Source organism: Camelina sativa, chromosome 8, assembly GCF_030686135.1.
Source record: "Camelina sativa cultivar CO46 ecotype springtype chromosome 8, ASM3068613v1".
Lineage (NCBI taxonomy): Eukaryota > Viridiplantae > Streptophyta > Magnoliopsida > Brassicales > Brassicaceae > Camelina > Camelina sativa.
In genome coordinates this window covers 26,801,360-26,817,907 of record NC_141887.1, presented here as the reverse complement: position 1 = coordinate 26,817,907, position 16,548 = coordinate 26,801,360, and the positions used below count along the sequence as shown (strand labels likewise).

General features: G+C 36.8%; 4 protein-coding genes and 1 pseudogene across 5 annotated transcripts; all 5 read right to left on the bottom strand.

Annotated features, from left to right (window-relative positions):
* Positions 1 to 977: 977 nt before the first annotated feature.
* LOC104708344 (uncharacterized) lies at positions 978 to 2,733 on the bottom strand. Its single transcript, XM_010424894.3, has 2 exons — positions 2,290 to 2,733; positions 978 to 2,043 (listed from the first exon to the last, which is right to left on the bottom strand). The coding sequence occupies exons 1-2, from the start codon at positions 2,697 to 2,699 to the stop codon at positions 1,164 to 1,166; spliced, it is 1,290 nt and encodes a 429-aa protein (XP_010423196.2). The 5' UTR covers positions 2,700 to 2,733; the 3' UTR covers positions 978 to 1,163.
* Positions 2,734 to 3,840: 1,107 nt separating this feature from the next.
* On the bottom strand, positions 3,841 to 5,338 carry LOC104708342 (uncharacterized). Its single transcript, XM_010424893.2, has 2 exons — positions 4,999 to 5,338; positions 3,841 to 4,701 (listed from the first exon to the last, which is right to left on the bottom strand). Exons 1-2 carry the CDS (start codon positions 5,253 to 5,255, stop codon positions 4,014 to 4,016), a joined length of 945 nt encoding a protein of 314 aa, XP_010423195.1. The 5' UTR covers positions 5,256 to 5,338; the 3' UTR covers positions 3,841 to 4,013.
* A 1,002-nt stretch (positions 5,339 to 6,340) lies between these two features.
* LOC104708341 (tapetal oleosin GRP-19-like) lies at positions 6,341 to 7,287 on the bottom strand. The gene is made up of 2 exons (XM_010424892.3): positions 6,984 to 7,287; positions 6,341 to 6,570 (listed from the first exon to the last, which is right to left on the bottom strand). The coding sequence occupies exons 1-2, from the start codon at positions 7,217 to 7,219 to the stop codon at positions 6,510 to 6,512; spliced, it is 297 nt and encodes a 98-aa protein (XP_010423194.1). The 5' UTR covers positions 7,220 to 7,287; the 3' UTR covers positions 6,341 to 6,509.
* Positions 7,288 to 8,199: 912 nt separating this feature from the next.
* LOC104708340 (tapetal oleosin GRP-19-like) lies at positions 8,200 to 9,466 on the bottom strand (annotated as a pseudogene). The gene is made up of 2 exons (XR_015564596.1): positions 9,141 to 9,466; positions 8,200 to 8,571 (listed from the first exon to the last, which is right to left on the bottom strand). The product of XR_015564596.1 is annotated as a tapetal oleosin GRP-19-like (transcript).
* A 720-nt stretch (positions 9,467 to 10,186) lies between these two features.
* Positions 10,187 to 11,935, bottom strand: LOC104708339 (uncharacterized). Its single transcript, XM_010424891.3, has 2 exons — positions 11,585 to 11,935; positions 10,187 to 11,195 (listed from the first exon to the last, which is right to left on the bottom strand). The coding sequence occupies exons 1-2, from the start codon at positions 11,890 to 11,892 to the stop codon at positions 10,343 to 10,345; spliced, it is 1,161 nt and encodes a 386-aa protein (XP_010423193.2). The 5' UTR covers positions 11,893 to 11,935; the 3' UTR covers positions 10,187 to 10,342.
* Positions 11,936 to 16,548: the final 4,613 nt, after the last annotated feature.

Genomic DNA, 16,548 nt, shown 5'->3' with positions numbered 1-16,548 from the left:
GGAGCCAGGAGGAGTTATTCATTAATAAATTTAATTGTTGATTTTGAGAAGCGAATACAAGTTTTACAGAGGTAAGATACATCTTTTATTATGAGCTGAGAATTACAAATTAAGACACACGTCACACACAAACAAACAGGTAAAGGTCTTTTGAGAATCCTCTGTTTTGGGAGAAGAGGAACAAAGGCTTTTTTTTGGTTGGATTAATTAGCCGTAGCATCGGATAGGGTCCTTGCAGCTCTTTGCAGGGGATTGCGCGTTACCATGCATCCCACCTTTCGCGAGGTATTGCTGATGATATTCTTCAGCCTTGTACATCTATATTCACTATAACCAACTTAGTTTAAAAGAAAAAAATTTAAAAATAAATAAAATTTATACTTTAACCAAATAAAACAATATATAATTTATATAAAATATCATAGATAAAAATTTTAAAAGTATTAAGTAAGGTTATTAAGTAAATATGAACATTAGAATTAGAGTTTTAAACTTAATTTACAATAAATCATTAATCAAATATAGCAATCAAACAAAAATGTTAACAAAAAAATACAAATATATTAGTTAAAGCGCTTTTCGGGCTGGTCCGACCCCAATCGGGCTAAGCCCGAAAAACTCTATAGTCCGAACGGGCTGAGCCCGAAAGGCCCAATTTTATTTGAACACGTATATTTAAGCCCAAACATGGTATTTTTCAGGGTCAGGTCGGGCTAGCCTACGGGCTTTGGTCATAATTGACATGTCTACTCATTTATAACAAGCCCAAACTGCTTTTGTCATTTGAAATTTTTTCTGAATCAGAAATGTAAAATCTATTTCAACATAGAAAGTAACCAATCAAGTCTCCTCTCCTTCGGTTATCAGCCATGACTTCTTTCAATTTATATTCGTTTAACTATAATAAAATGCTTCCTTATAACTAATTAACTGAAGCAAACTCTACAACAGATCTTCAAATACTTTCAAGAAAGAAAGGTATAAAGCTAGCGTTCCCACATTATTATTATTATTTTTAAAATAAACATTGTATTATAGTATTTCTTTTTATCTTTATAATCAGATTCAACATTACATTTAACATAAAACGTTTTAGGAAGCCTTTCATAAAAATCTTGAATTAATGCACAGTCTTCTGCTTAATGTTGGAACACCAATGTCCTTTACTCCTCCACGAAGCTGCCTTGACCTCCGGACATACCTCCACTTCCGTGTTTACCTCCGTATTTACTTTTGAGCTTACCTCCGTATTTACTTTTGAGCTTACCTCCGTATTTACTTTTGAGCTTATCTCCGTATTTACTTCTGAGCTTACCTCCGTGTTTACTTCCTCCACCTTCGTGTTTACTTCCTCCACTTCCGGACATACTTCCTTCACTTCCGGACATACTTTGGCCTTCACTTCCAGACATACTTCCTTCACTTCCGGACATACTTCCTCCACTTCCGGACATACCTTTTTTACTACTCTTACCTAGACCTTTAGATTTATGTCCTCCACTTTTAGATTTACGTCCGGACATACTACCTTCAGACATACTACCTCCGGACATACTTCCTTCACTTCCGGACATACCTTCTTTCTTTTCGAATTTACCCCCTAGACCTCCGGATTTAAGTTTTCCACTCTTAGATTTACCTCCTCCACTTCCGGACATACCTTCACTTCCGGACGACATACCTCCGGACATACCTTTTTTACTTTTTGATTTACCCTTTTTACCTCCAAGTTTACGTTCTTTACCTTTAGATTTACTTCCTCGACCACCGGACATACCTTCATCAGACGACGATGACGAACCTCCTTCACTTCCGGACATACCTCCTTTGCTTCCAGATTTACCTTTCCCACCCCCGAATTTACCTAACCCTGGGATATTTTTGCACCAAGCTGGCAGCTTAAACCCACCTTTAGACTTAGACTTTGATTTTGTTTTTGAATTTGACTCTGACTTTGAGATCAGAGTTTTATCTCCTTCTCCCGAAGTCGGTGGAAGTCCGGCTGGAGGTGGATTATTTTTCGCCCTTACTCCCAACCTACGCCTACATCACACAAACACGTTTGCATATATTATATATACGTCAGAGATTTGTTAAGAAAACAAATGATGTACAATATATTAATTTTTTAATTACGTTGACAACTTTTACAAATGATGTTTCAAAAAAGGGAAAACATGTTGTGACAAACTATATAACTTACTGAGTTTTCTTATGTATATGAATAAATATATTAGTATATATAAATCTCGAGTAATTCCAATATAATTTGTTTAATCAGGATCTTACTTAATGAGCCACATGATGAGACCAATTGCTGTCGCTCCAAAGGAGGCACCGGCCGTAAACCCTGTGCTTAAGACAGCCGTCGCTAACGTGGCGGGTACGAGAACGGGACTGAATATGATGAAAAGCGGTGTGCTTACGACTAATGCCACGGCAGAACCGGCGAGGGTTACACAGGCGAAGCCTAAGAAGACTACGGAGGCAACAGAAGCAATAATGATCTTAATAACCTCCAACAATGGCATGAGAAAAGAGAACATATTGAGAAAAGAAAACTTTCTTCCCTCTCTCTCTGACAGAGACTGAGATGATGATGATGGGTTTTGTGGCAGAGACAGAAAAGGAAACTTTCTGCCCTCTCTCATTGACAGAGACTGAGCTGACGATGGGTTTTGATTAAGTTGTTCGCTCATCTTTTCTGATCGGATTGTTGTGTTTTGGTGATGAGAAGAGAGAGGGCTTTTATGAAGGAGTTGTGTGGTTTACTACGTGCACGGTACACATCCATGCTCCATGCAAAACGATTGGAGTGAATGGAGTCCTACGCTACGTCACGTCACTTTTTTTTCTTTTTTTTTAGTCTCTCTTTTCTCTGTGTTTGTGCGCGCGTTGGGGTTGTCATGTTTCAAAAGAAAAGATGCTGTCATGTTTTTTAGGCCTTTTTAAAAATTTATTCTTTCTTGGAAAAAAAACTAAGCTATTTTCTTTCATTCTATTGCTTAATGAAATATCAAAGCGTGAAGAAAGTTTGTTGTTGTTACTTTGAGCCATCTACGTATATGCAATAAATGAGTTAAATGATACATTTTGGTACTTGATGAATTTTGATTTATTATTATTTAATTAAAATTGATTGTTGGTGGAAACTGGCAATTGGTGAAACGATTTAGTACTATCTTTGTTTTTTTAACGCTAATTTAGAAGAATACACAACAGAAGTTTTGCTTAAAATCTGTTTTGAAAATAATGTATGATAGTTTTCCCCGAAGACAGTTAGGGATTATATTGTTTATTTTCTAACTTATCAACTCACAGCCTTTTTTTTTGAGAAAAATTCAACTGAGCATGGATACGGAATTAAGGAATCATCCCTTATCTTCACCCTCTCCAAATCCAATAACCGTGAACGAGATCATCCCAGGAAGATGATCATTACACTAAAAAGACTCTGTTCAACAAAATTATGATATGTCTATGGGTTAGAAATTATTGATTCCATTGTACCGAAAAGGGATTGGGTTTGGTTAACGCTAACCAGATTCAATTTTTTCTTCTAAAGTTGGTCCAATTTATCTTGAAGGTTGTATAATAATGTATTTCAAAAAAGCTTTAAAGGTATTACAAACAGTTTAAAGAAATCAGAGAAACAATAATAGCAGGTTCATTTAAGAACAATAATTTCAATCTCTGCTAGGTTTCCCTTTTTTTTCTTTTTTTTTTTTTTTAATTCAGGTAACGGTGACACAGCAATTTCAATGTCTCATGACTGAATCATTCACATAGATATATATACAATTGCTTTGATTAACTTGGATCCAGTCTCATTCATGTATGTTAGTACCGAAGAATTATTTCATTTAAAAAAATTTATAATGAAAAATGCGTGCAGTGTTTTATAGTACACATTAATACAAATGATATTTGAGACATGTAATTAATAGGATAGCTACATTAGGTTTAATTTATGAAACCCAAATAATTAAGTTTCAATTTGTTACATATCATCCTTACAAACAAGTCCGCGGTTTCTTTTCAGTCCCTCCCCCAGGTTTACCACCCGAAGCTCCTCTTGGTTTATCTCCCTTCGCTCCAACGGGTTTACTCCCCTGCATTTCCCCAGGTTTATTCCCTTTTGCTCCTCCAAGCTTATCCCCTTTGGTTCCTCCGAGCTTATCCCCCTTGGCTCCTCCGAGCTTATCCCCCTTGGCTCCAACGGATTTACTCTCCTGCATTTCCCCGGGTTTATTCCCTTTTGCTCCTCCAAGCTTATCCCCCTTGGCTCCTCTGAGCTTATCCCCCTTGGCTCCAACGGGTTTATCCCCTTTCAATCCTCCGGGTTTATCCCCCTTCGCTGCGCTGTGTGTATCCCCGGGAGCTCCTCCGAGCTTATCTCCCTTGGCTCCTCCGTGTTTGTCTCCCTTCGCTCCACCGTGTTTATCCCCAGGCGCTCCTCCGAGCTTATCCCCCTTCGTTCCTCCGGGTTTATTCCCCGACGCTCCTCCGGATTTCTTCCCCAACGCTCCTCCAGATTTCTTCCACGATGCTCCTCCCGACGTTCCTCCTGATGCTCCATCCGGCGCTCCCCCTGCAATACCTCCTGGTGGTTTATCTCCTGACGTTGCTCCCGGTATATCTGCTTTGGTTGGGGCTCCCTTAGGAGGTGGATTGTTCTTTGGTTTTACTCCAATCCTATATCTACATCACACACACAAACACAGCAGGTGTATATATATCAAACTATTTAGAATCTCTGTGCAGGTTCGTTGTAGATTAATATGCCTTATAAAACTTTTGAGTATACAAGGACGTATACTACTTGTGAAAAAAAATAAGAGATTCTCAAAAATAGCATCAAACTAAAACTTGTTTTAGTGTTATTTTAGAGTACTTAAAAATAATAATATATAAGCATGAATCTCAAGAATTTTCGATAGGGTTTCTTTAAATTTTGAAGAAAATATAATAGTAAATTAAATGATTTAAATTTTTTACTTAAATAGCCAAAATACGAGAGCAAATGCCGTCACTACGAGGGCGGCAGCTCCCACAACCCCGCCTACTACGAGAGTAGTGGTTATAGTGGCTGGTACAAGAATCGGACTGAAGATGACAAAAAGGGGTGTGGCTATGATTAGTCCTACGACTGAGCCGCCGAGGCTTATACCAGCGAACACTAAGAAGACTACAGATCCTATGGCAGCGATAACCACCTGAAAAAGCTGTACAACTGGTATGAGAAACGAGAGCATTTTGTGAATTACGTTTGATCTCTATGGTTGCTAGCTACTCTAATCGGATGGTTGTGGAAAGATAGAGGGCTTTATTATGACAAGAGTTGTGGGGGTGTACGTGCACGGTACAGTACACATGCACGCTCCATGCAAAACGATGGAAATCAATAGGGCCTTACGACACGCCAAATTTGCTTCTACTTCTTGTGTGGTGTCACGTATTTTTCTAGAGGACTTTTCTATATACTTAAAGTATGATAATATAAAATAAATTAAATTAGAGGAGTACTTTTCTATATATTTGCTCACGTCCATTGTTTAAAGAAAATCAAAGCCTAATTACAAGCAATATGATCCGAAAAATGGCAATAACCTTTGAGTATGTGAGTAGAGTTGTCCGTGGCAGCAACTTGCTCAGTTCTCACATCACTCGATAAACTTAGTCACAGTTTACATTTTGTACACTTTATATAATTATATTTATTATGTATCACTTGACTAAACATTTTTCTTTAGTTCTCGTATTATTTTTTCTTAGTGGATCTAAAAATCAAATAATCTTCTGGGTATTAAAAAAAAAAACTCAAATGTTGTCTTTGATTTGAATTATTATATGAAATATCAAAGCTTAATTTGTAGTTTTGTGTAAATAGCTGCTTTCCTTTTATATTAGCCCAAATTCTTCTTTTTTCTTTTTCACTTTTTGCCTTAAAGATGTTTTCTTATTCCAAAATAAAAATGGTTTTTGTTATTAGCTATATAGCCCATATGATGATATGCATGCAGTGACAATGACATGATTAAGAAGATAATCCGCAGTGACATTTAATAGTTGTGAAGACTTTAAGAACTTTATTTTATAGGTTTTAGTTTTTTTTTTCTTTTTTTGCAAGTACACTTTAACAGTCTTAATTAAAAGCCTTTTCCAAAAATTTCTCATTTATTAGTAGTATTATGACCCCTGCATAACCGGTGATATATCTCAATACATTATTTTATTTGTACTCGAAAATATACCGGTGATTCGGTTAGTGCTTTGGTTAGCTTGCATCACATCCCAAAATTCGTATATGACAATCTCACAATGATATTACTCCATGAAAAAAACAAGAAAATGAGTACATTTATTATACTTTCTGTAACATTCGATATACATCAATGGAATGATACTGGAGATATCCGGGGGTAACTAGTATTTTATTACAGAGAGGATGGGTAAATTTTTATTTTATTTATGGGACCCCAGTAGTTAAGTCTGATCAAGTTCCTCCATTACGGACTAGACGGTGGCGTCAATCCTGGAGTTTTTGGCGGATCCTTCCCTGTACGTTTCCTACACACAGTTATATACTTCTGATTACTAAAAATTCGTTGACTCGTTGTACAAAATAAAGTTTTTTTTTGGTTTTTTTAATCGTCAAAAGAACGAATCGAACATGATCAGGTTTGAACCAAAGTGTTCCCAAACTAAAACCGAACTTGAAAAGAATGATAGAGTTTAGTAAGGTTATACATTTTTAATACCAATAACTACATCAAATATAACCGAATGTTCACCCCTTGAAATGTATATTATATGTACGTATATTCATATGTACTTATATACAAACTAAATGTATATTATATATATATATATATATATATATATATATATATATATAACTAAATTCCATGAAGATAAATATGCCTAAAACTACATATGAATATAAGTAAAACAAAATGCGCGAGTGGTTTTCAATAGTTTACTTGTAGAGCCACATAAGGATGGAGATAGCCGTGGCACCAAAGGATCCGGAGGCCGTGAAACCTGAAGCTAGCAATGTAGTGGCTATAGTCGCTGGCACGAGAACCGGACTGAAAATGACAAAAAGCGGTGTGCTTATGACAAATGCGACCACTGAGCCGCCGAGGGTTATACCGGCGAATGTCAAAAGAGCTAGTGCACACCCGGCGGCGAAAACCGCCTGAACAATCTCAAACATCTTTGGGATGATCAAATTAAACGGCTGGGATTTCTCTCTGATCGAATGATTTGTGATTCGGTGGTGGGAAGAAGTGAGGTTTTATCAATAGAACTAGTGGAAGTCTACGTGAACGCTACGCTTCACATTCATTCTCCATGCAAAACGATCTGAATGAAAAATGGAAAATATGTTACGTCACGTCATAATTTGTCTCCTTTTTTTTAATGTGGATTGTCACGGTTTTTGGCCTTTTCCTTGTTTTGATTTTGGAGATATATATGTTATGATCTTGATTTCGTATCCCTAACTTTTTTTTTTAACTAGAGAATAATACAGACATAAATTTGGGGTTTTAAGAACTACAAATTACAAAATTCGTGACAATTACATTTTTTCTAAGAAAATTTGTAACGAAAAAAATCCTTTAACAATGGTAATTAACAAGAATCAGAGTTCCATAAAAGGGAAAATATTGAATACCGTAACAAATTTTCAACTATTAGTATGATGGGTCTTTCCCAATCCCAATAGTAACAGAAACAAATGTTATTATTGGAATAAGTTGACCCAAAAAAAACAATGTTATTGGAAACAATTTGTTACCGATTTTTTTTATTTTTTTTTAATATATATCGTAAATCAGAAAGATGTAAAAAAAGATAAGCTTGGAACGAATATTTCGTTTGAGCTAATTATGGCTCTATTTTAGCACGGCTTTGACCATACACAATAACTGATTACATGACTAAATTTTGTAACTGATTCGATTTAAATTAAATGGTAGAATGATATAATATATGTTAAAGGCTTATTATTAGCATGGAGTCCCAGCCAGGGACTAATTTGGTCGGTTCAACCTGTAACTGTAAGCAGTGGTTAGTAATGGTCACTGCTTAGACTGTTTTAATAAATAATTTCGATTTTGCCCTTGACGGAGCAGTAACAACGACAACGGATCGCTGGTTAGACTATCTCGAAATATTCATCTAAATTTAAAATCATATATAAACCTCGTTTAAAAAATACTACTATAACAATAAACATGAATACATTTGTTATTGTTTCTGTATAGCACAGCATACATTAATTAATAGAATGACATTTGAGAAATTTAATTTCATCAGCACGTAATTAATATTTAGCAACAAAAAAAGTGGATAAATTGTAATTTGTTTATGGAATTTCAGTATCATCCTTTGTTTATGTCCTTGACTTATTTTTTCGGTTTAGCTGCCGGCTTAGCTGCTGGTTTAGCTGCTGGTTTTGCTGCTTCACCTCCTGCAGCTCCACCTGCTGCTGGGGCAGCTGCAGCTCTTCCACCAGCCGGTGTCAATCCTGGAATTTTTGGCGGCTCTTTACCCGTCAGTTGCCTAGACACAAAAACAAAGCCTGGTTATAAAAAGTTGTGGTAACGTAGCTTTCATACTTACGGCTCAAAGCTGTTCGCCATCAAGCAACTTTAATATCTGTACGAGACTTTGTTGATATATCAATATATCATACATATAAACATTTACAGCAATGCTAAAGAAAAAAATGATACAAGTATATGGAATATGTAAAATTATGAAACTAAAGTTCGATAATCGTTTATGACGTAAGTAACTTCTTCCAAATATAATCAAACTAACAATTTTAAGTATCTTTAGAACCATTGCACTACTAATTATCAACTACTTGTTCAAACGGAGTATTAATAAAGATTAGATAAATGTTTTATTCCGTCAAAAACAAATTCTTGAAATACAACCATTTTTATTCGGTCACTACTCTCACGTAATGTATAGTTGGAACTTATATATGTATAATAAAATAGTAAATCAGATATTAATCTTCACCAAGATAACCGGATACATTACATTAGCGTCGGAATAAAATTTTAAAATCTTGTGCATGTGCGCTAATAAAAATGAATGTTTAGTGGGTTAGTGTTAATTACTTGTAGAGCCACAAGATGATGGTGAGAGCGTCACACCGGAGCTACCTCCGGCCATTAAACCCGAAGCAAGAATAGTTGTGGTAATACCCGCGGGTACGAGAACCGGGCTGAATAGGAGGAACAGCGGCATGGAGGCGACGAATGCCACGGCTGTACCGGTTAGAGATAGACCGGCCAGCAACAAGAGGAATATTGCGGCTTGTGTTGCTAACATAGCCGTCATAACACCCTTAAGCGTCGGCCTTTGGGATCGTACTACTATTTTCTCGCGTTTTTTCTTGCCGAACAACAATTTGAGGAAAACCATTGTCGCTTGATAGGATGATGATTGTGGGATTTCACGAATTTGGAGAGTGGTTTTTAATGAGAAGAGAGAGTGATGTGGTCTACGTGCACGGCACGTGCTTACCCATGCGAAACGATGCGGGTGAATGTGTTAAGCTCTACGTCACGTCAATGCCTCTCTTTTTTTGTTGGTTTGTCACATTTTCTTGGCCTCTTTTTTTTTTTTTTTTTTTTATTTTATAAATCTTCTCTGTTTTCTTGTAAGATAGTAGTAGGTACTTTGATTAGTTTAGTTTTTTTTTTTAAATCTAAATGAAGATTTTTTTTTCTGCTAAAAGATGAATATTATATAATCAAAGTCAATTTTGATTCCGTTAGAGTATATTGTTCGTTTAATTCAGTTAGATTTAATATGATGTGGTTTTTACAAGAGTTATTTCGGTTGTGTTTTATCTTACATGTGCTAAATTTCGATATAATAAAATAAGGACTAAGTTTCATTGAATGTTCTTATCAATTAAAAGGCTAATTAATTGTGTTAAAAAAAGTGGTGAAACTGTGTATCCGTATGGTAATACGATTCTAAACGATCTTGTACCAAATGATTTGATTTTGGGGTTTGGATAGGGGAGGGAATAACTCGAGTGGTCTCAAACAGGGCGATCAGAATCTTCAATAGACCAATATGATAACTTTCGACATCCGATAATTTGGATGTGGTAAGATGTTAAAAAAGATTCACATAATAAGATATTTGAGACTAGTTTCATCAACACGAACAAAGGTTGATTCAATAGATTTATTTTTCGATATTTTCCAATGATTATATATTTAACTTTTCCATATTATCCCTTACATCTGTTTTTTTTTTCTTTTCATTTTTTCGGTTTAGCTTTAGATGCGGGTTTAGCTGTCGGTTAAGATGCCACTTTTGTTGTCGTATTAGCTGCTGGTTTTGCTGCTGATTTACTTGCTGATTTTGCTGCCGGTTTAACTGGTGGTTTTGTTGTCGGTTTAGGTTTAGGTTTAGCTTTAGCTTTAGCTTTTGATTTAGCTGTCGCTTTAGCTGATGGTTTTGTTGTTGGCTTAACTACTGGTTTTGTTGTTGCCTTATCTGTAGGTTTAGCTGATGGTTTTGTTGTTGACTTCAGTTTAGCTGATGGTTTTGTTGTCGACTTAGTTTTCGGTTTAGCTGCTGATTTTGCTGATGGTTTAGCTGCAGGTTTGACTGATGGTTTAACTGCCGGTTTAATTGATGGTTTAGATGCCGGTTTAAATGATGGTATAAATGATGGCGCTGGTGAAGCACCTCCAGTCGGTGCAGCTCCCCCTGATGCATCTCCAACAGGTGCAGCTCCTAATGATGCATCTCCAACCGGTGCGGCTCCACCCGATGCATTTGCAGCTGGTGCGGCTCCACCCGATGCATTTGCAGCTGGTGCGGCTCCAACCGATGCATCCCCAGCCGGTGTGGCTCCACCCGAGGCATCTCCGGTCAATGTGGCTCCACCCGATGCATCCCCAGTCAGTGGGGCTCCACTGGATGCATCTCCACCAAGTGCGCCTCCAACTGATGATGTATCTCCAGCTGGAGCAGCTCCAATCGATGCAGTTCCACCTGATCCATCTCCTCCCGATAAAGTTCCATCGGGTGTAGCTCCACCCGGTGTAGCACCACCCGGTACATCTCCACTTGGTGTAGCTCCAGTCGGTGCATCTCCACTTGGTATCAATCCTGGAATTTTTGGCGGGTCCTTCCCAGTAATTTTCCTACGCACAATTAGATATGAATGGACCGTTTTCATATTTTTACTAATTACAGCTCAAAATTGTTGGCCACCAAACAACTTTCTAATCTGTACTAGACGTTACGTTGATGCATACAAATATTTATGACAATGCACATAGATGAAAGCTCCAAATGGCAATATTTGAAAACAAATTAAAGTGGACGACATAAAACGAAAGTTCAATGATTGTGTTTTATATGAATATAATAAATTTGAAAAATCAGATATTAGTCATCAAAATAACCCCAAATGCTAGATCAGCGAGTAAAGAATTCGAAAATGAATTATTTTTTTTATATAAAGGAGAATTCGAAAATGTTGCATGCGCAATTAATAATAAAAAATGTTTTGAGGGTTAGTGTTAGTTACTTGTAGAGCCAAATTAAGATGGTGAGAACCGTCACACTTGAGGTGCCTCCAGCCATTAAACCTGAAGCAAGAACAGTGGCGGTAATACCCGCTGGCACGAGAACCGGGCTGAATACAAGGAATAGCGGCATGGAGGCTGCTAATGCCACGGCTGTGCCAACTAGGGATAGACCGGCCAGCAACAAGAGGAATACTGCGGCTGTGGTGGCAAAAAACGCTGTCAAAACACCCTTAATCGTCGGCTTTGGGGATCGTACTTTTTTGCGTTTTTTCTTGCCAAACAACATTTTTAATGGCCAGAGTATCATACTTGTTTTAACAGAATGGTTGTGAGATTTGAGATTTCATGAATTAAGAAGAGTGGATTTTATCTTATGAATAGAGGATGAATAGAGGTATGGTCTACGTGCACGCACTTGCTTACCCCATGCGTAACGATGCGAGTGACTATTGAACTCTACGTCACCTCAATGCATCTTCTTCTTCTTTTGTTTGGGTTGCCACATTTTTTGGGCCTCTATTCTTTTTTCCCGCTTTCTTGTAAACTAGTTGTGGGTATTTTGGTTAATTTTCGGATTCGGTTTGGGTAGGTTGGTTTGACTAGTTTATTTTTCGATAATATGTGATCTTGATTCTTGAATTATAAGTTGTACCGTAAGTCATTTTCATTCGGTTTCAGTAGAAATTCGTTTGATTTGGTTAGATTTTGGTGTGGTTTTGATAAATTTTTCTTTTCGGTTGAATCGTACATGCATGTGTTGAATTTCTATATTTATAAAATGGATTAGTATGGTTAGCTAATTGAACTATTAGTGTTGAGTGCTCTCAAACTTTGATAATTGGAATACAAAAGATTCCAACTTAGAAACAATGTAATTAATGTGCCTAATAGCAGTGTATTGCATGTAACTAGTGTAGGTTCTGTAGCTGTAGGTAGTATTAGTAGTATGTGCAAGTGGTCGATCAAAGAGTCACCTAATACAATTCAATTCATACTTTTCCCGGAATGATGCTGGTGGTTGAAATAGGACAGTCTCTTAATACCTGTTTGAGTTTCCCTCCTTTTTTTTTTGTTTTTTTTTTGTTAAAGGATATTCAAATTAAAATGAATAGGGAAATAAAAATGTTTACAGGGCTCAAGCCTAGGAATAAAACCCGAATAGAATAAAACTAGTTAGACCCATAGTTTAAAAGGAACCAAAATGAACCAAGCAGTGAACCGAACCAGTTAGAATCGGACCAGGAAAGAAACGGTTGGCATTAACCCTTCTTCACCCACCCAATAGTCTTCTTAGATTTCATCGATCTGCTTTGTCTTCTTCTTTGTTGAGAGAGATTAGGTTTAGCCACCAGTAAGGTCATGTATCACCTTGAAACCAAAGAGCTAGCAAATCAGACGAGAGAGCTGCGTTGGAGTCACGGAAACTGAGTGCCTTGTTCCTCACTACACGGTCGATCTGGCTTAAAAGTAGGTTTGCCGGTTTGAAGCTATTCCAATGAATCCGATGATTTCTTTCAGTCCAGAGAGAGTAGATCGTGGCCTGTCAAGCTAGTAAGAGTAATTTTTTTGCTGTTGTTGAACCTCTGAAGGTTTGTAAGCTTTGAGTCGTGTGCGTCCATGAACGGTTGGGAGTGAAATTACATCTCCGAGATATGATCTCCCAAACTGACCAGCTGAAGGGGCATTCAAAGAGTAGATGATCCCGACTCTCACCAGCCAAACCACAAAGGAGACACTTAAGGTCGACCTGAAGTCCCCAATTCGTCAACCTATCCCTAGTAGGGCAGCGATTCAACATAAACAACCAGGTAAGAAAGTTGTGTTTAGGAATACCTCCTGGAGTCCATACAATTTTGTGCCATGGTACTAACGGTTTGTCCTCCTTGATTGCCTTGTAGATTGTCCCTGTTGAGTGACCATCTCTGAGTTGATCATCAATCCACCAGACATAAGAGTCAGGTGAGTCAGATAACTGAATGGAGATTAACTCTTGCTGGAAGCGTACTTGGCGATCCGATCGTGCTGGTGGGATCCTCCAACCTCCTTGTCGCCAGAGAGTAGCGATAGTCGCACCTTTAGTAATGCCCAAGTAGCCATCATTTTGCAGGTAAGTTGTCATACGACCCAAACTACACCAATGATCCTTTTTGTTTTGTTTTTATGGAGTATTAGTATATTACAATTTACAACATTTATTCATTTAGCATATGATGAGCAGTGAGCAATTAAATTGTAACTTGAATTTTCAGTAATATCTGTAAAATTTAGAAAGATAATTAAGAAAAATTCGTAAAGACTGTGGATACATTTTTTCAAATGTTTTTGTTTTCCATATAATTCTTGTATATCATAGTTGTATGTATCCCATATAAAATAAAAATAAAAAATACATTAGGTTGTTCAATATATCTGAAACTACTTTTAAAAATTAATAGTCTAGGTGTGACCATATTCAATTATGAACATAAAAGTGATTAACATATCATTAACACAACCAATAATGGATGATGGCGCAAATAGTACATCCAAACTAGGGATGTCAATTGGGCTGACCATGTCCAAATGGGTCTGTCCAATTGGACACCTCCATTTTTTGGACATTCATGGTTTAAGCCCAAATAAAACCATGTCCAAATATGTCCAAACCAAATAGGACCATGACCAATTGGGTTGTCCATGGGGTCCAGATTATACATAAACTCATTAAATACTTATTCTTAAGATTAAACTTATAAATTCATCATTAACACTCAAAAGTTCATACTAAATCCATAAATGAGTTATAAATCCATACATAAGTTATAAAATCCATACTAAATCCATAAATAAGTTATAAATCCAATACATACTCATACTTACTGATCTCATACTCATACTTAAATTAATGGTCTCATACTCTCGTTCATACTCTAATCTTCTTTCTTACACCTTCTCCTTCCTCCCCTTCTTCTTCTCGTGCTTCTCCTTCTTCTTCTTCTTTATCTTCCTCAAAAAACTCGGATCCACCTACCAAAATAAAAACTATTAATGAACCATCACTTCATTCATAGAAAACAAAACAAAATCAAGTTATAAGAGTTAATATACTTACTAATTTCCTCAAAACCTCTTAACCAGTTTCTTGCACAGATAAGTGCTTGCACATTAGATGGAAGTAGACGGTTCATGTACTTGTTTAGAACTCGACTTCCCACACTAAATGATGACTCGGAAGACACTGTTGTTATAGGAATACAAAGTACATCACATGCCATGCGAGATAACTCTTTAAAACGTGCTGCATTATCTTTCCAATACTTCAAGACATCCAAACTCTGAAACGCAACCATATCCAAAGCTGGTTCATCCAAGTACATATCTAAAGCCGATTTTCATGTTCCAGCTTTTTGAGAAACAAATGCATAAAAGCCCTACATAATATGACAAAGAACATAATAAGAATAGAGAGAACTGATAATATGACAAAGAACATAACAGAATAAGTTACTTACACCATATCCAGATGGTAGGTTATCCTCCATAACTTGTGAAGTTGCAGCGGTGTTCACAGGATTCTTCTTATAAACTCCATACAGCTTTTCTATCTTCTTGCGGATGTGATCCAACTTAGACTTGCTAGTTGATGGATCTAAAGTGCTAAAGCAGTATTCTAAACAAGTGAACTTCAACCTTGGATCCAAAACAGCAGCAATCACAAGTATATCACTGTAGTCTTTCCAATATTTGTCAAACTTCCGCTTCATGGTGTCCACCATTTCACAAATGGTCTCATCCTCATATATTGCATGAACTTCAAGCCAACTTTCAATTTTCTAAACTTGCATAAAGTACAGATTCGCAGTAGGATATTTAGAGCCTGAAACAATTTTTGTTATTTCATCAAATGGCCTCAAGAACTCGCATATAAGCTCTGCTCTAGACCACTCCAATTCAAACGGAAACCACTTATAACTCGGCTCCACTTCAGCAAGATTACGCAGCACATCTTTAAATTGGATCGCTCTAGACAACATTAGATGGGTTGAGTTCCAACATGTTCTCACATCCATAACAAGACCAGCTTTAGTATGAATCCCAACAGTTTCAACACACCCTTGGAACATCTGTTCTCGAGACTCTGAAATCCTCACAAACTTGACACTTTCCCTAATTTTATCTAAAGCTTTCTCTATCACATCTAATCCATCTTGAACTATCAGATTCAAAATATGAGCTACACACCTTACATGAAAAAACTCTCCACCACAGATCAAATCCTTTCTAAGTTGCCTTTTTAGAACTCCTTGGCATATTATCATTCGATGAAGCATTGTCTACAGTAATAGTAAATACTTTCTTATCTAACCCCCATGCTTTCAACTTCATACCCAATGCAACACCAGAATGAGGTGGAGGAAAAGCACAAAACGATATTATTTTGGCTTGCAAGTTCCAATTTGCATCAATGTAATGTGCAGTTAAACACATATAACCTTCCACGGTTATTGCTCTCCACAAATCAGTTGTAAAACAAACTCGACCCGGAATTTCACTCAAAATCTGCTTAAGTTTGTTTGTCTTCTTCTCAAAAAATTTCAGAACATCAGCAACTGCAGTATTCCTACTCCAAAACTCAATACTCGGATTGACATATGCAAAAGCTTCCCTAATCCTTCTACATTCAACAAATGAGTAAAGAAGATCATGCTCTATAATGGCAACAGCAATCAACTCACGGAACACCATCATATCAATCTTTCGACTATGAGTACTATGTCGATCTCATTCAGTATCACTCACGATGTAGTTATCATCACACAAGCTCAGTGATTTGTCCATTTGTGGACATAAAAATCAACATCACAAACCCAGTAATTAGAGTAATTAGAGTAAAACCCACAAACCCACAAACCCAATAATTACGAATTAAAGTAAACCCACAAAATTTACCTTTTTAAAAGTTCGCAAAGTAGAGCTTTAGATC

Excerpts from the sequence above, each read along its gene's own strand:
- LOC104708344 (XM_010424894.3), bottom strand. The coding sequence starts at position 2,699 with ATGAGCGAACAACTTAATCAAAACCCATCGTCAGCTCAGTCTCTGTCA. Across the intron at positions 2,044-2,289 it reads CTCATCATGTGGCTCATTAA|GCGTAGGTTGGGAGTAAGGG; the intron begins GTAAGATCCTGA and ends TGTGTGATGTAG.
- LOC104708342 (XM_010424893.2), bottom strand. The coding sequence starts at position 5,255 with ATGCTCTCGTTTCTCATACCAGTTGTACAGCTTTTTCAGGTGGTTATC. Across the intron at positions 4,702-4,998 it reads CTCGTATTTTGGCTATTTAA|ATATAGGATTGGAGTAAAAC; the intron begins GTAAAAAATTTA and ends TGTGTGATGTAG.
- LOC104708341 (XM_010424892.3), bottom strand. The coding sequence starts at position 7,219 with ATGTTTGAGATTGTTCAGGCGGTTTTCGCCGCCGGGTGTGCACTAGCT. Across the intron at positions 6,571-6,983 it reads ATCCTTATGTGGCTCTACAA|GAAACGTACAGGGAAGGATC; the intron begins GTAAACTATTGA and ends AACTGTGTGTAG.
- LOC104708339 (XM_010424891.3), bottom strand. The coding sequence starts at position 11,892 with ATGATACTCTGGCCATTAAAAATGTTGTTTGGCAAGAAAAAACGCAAA. Across the intron at positions 11,196-11,584 it reads ATCTTAATTTGGCTCTACAA|GAAAATTACTGGGAAGGACC; the intron begins GTAACTAACACT and ends AATTGTGCGTAG.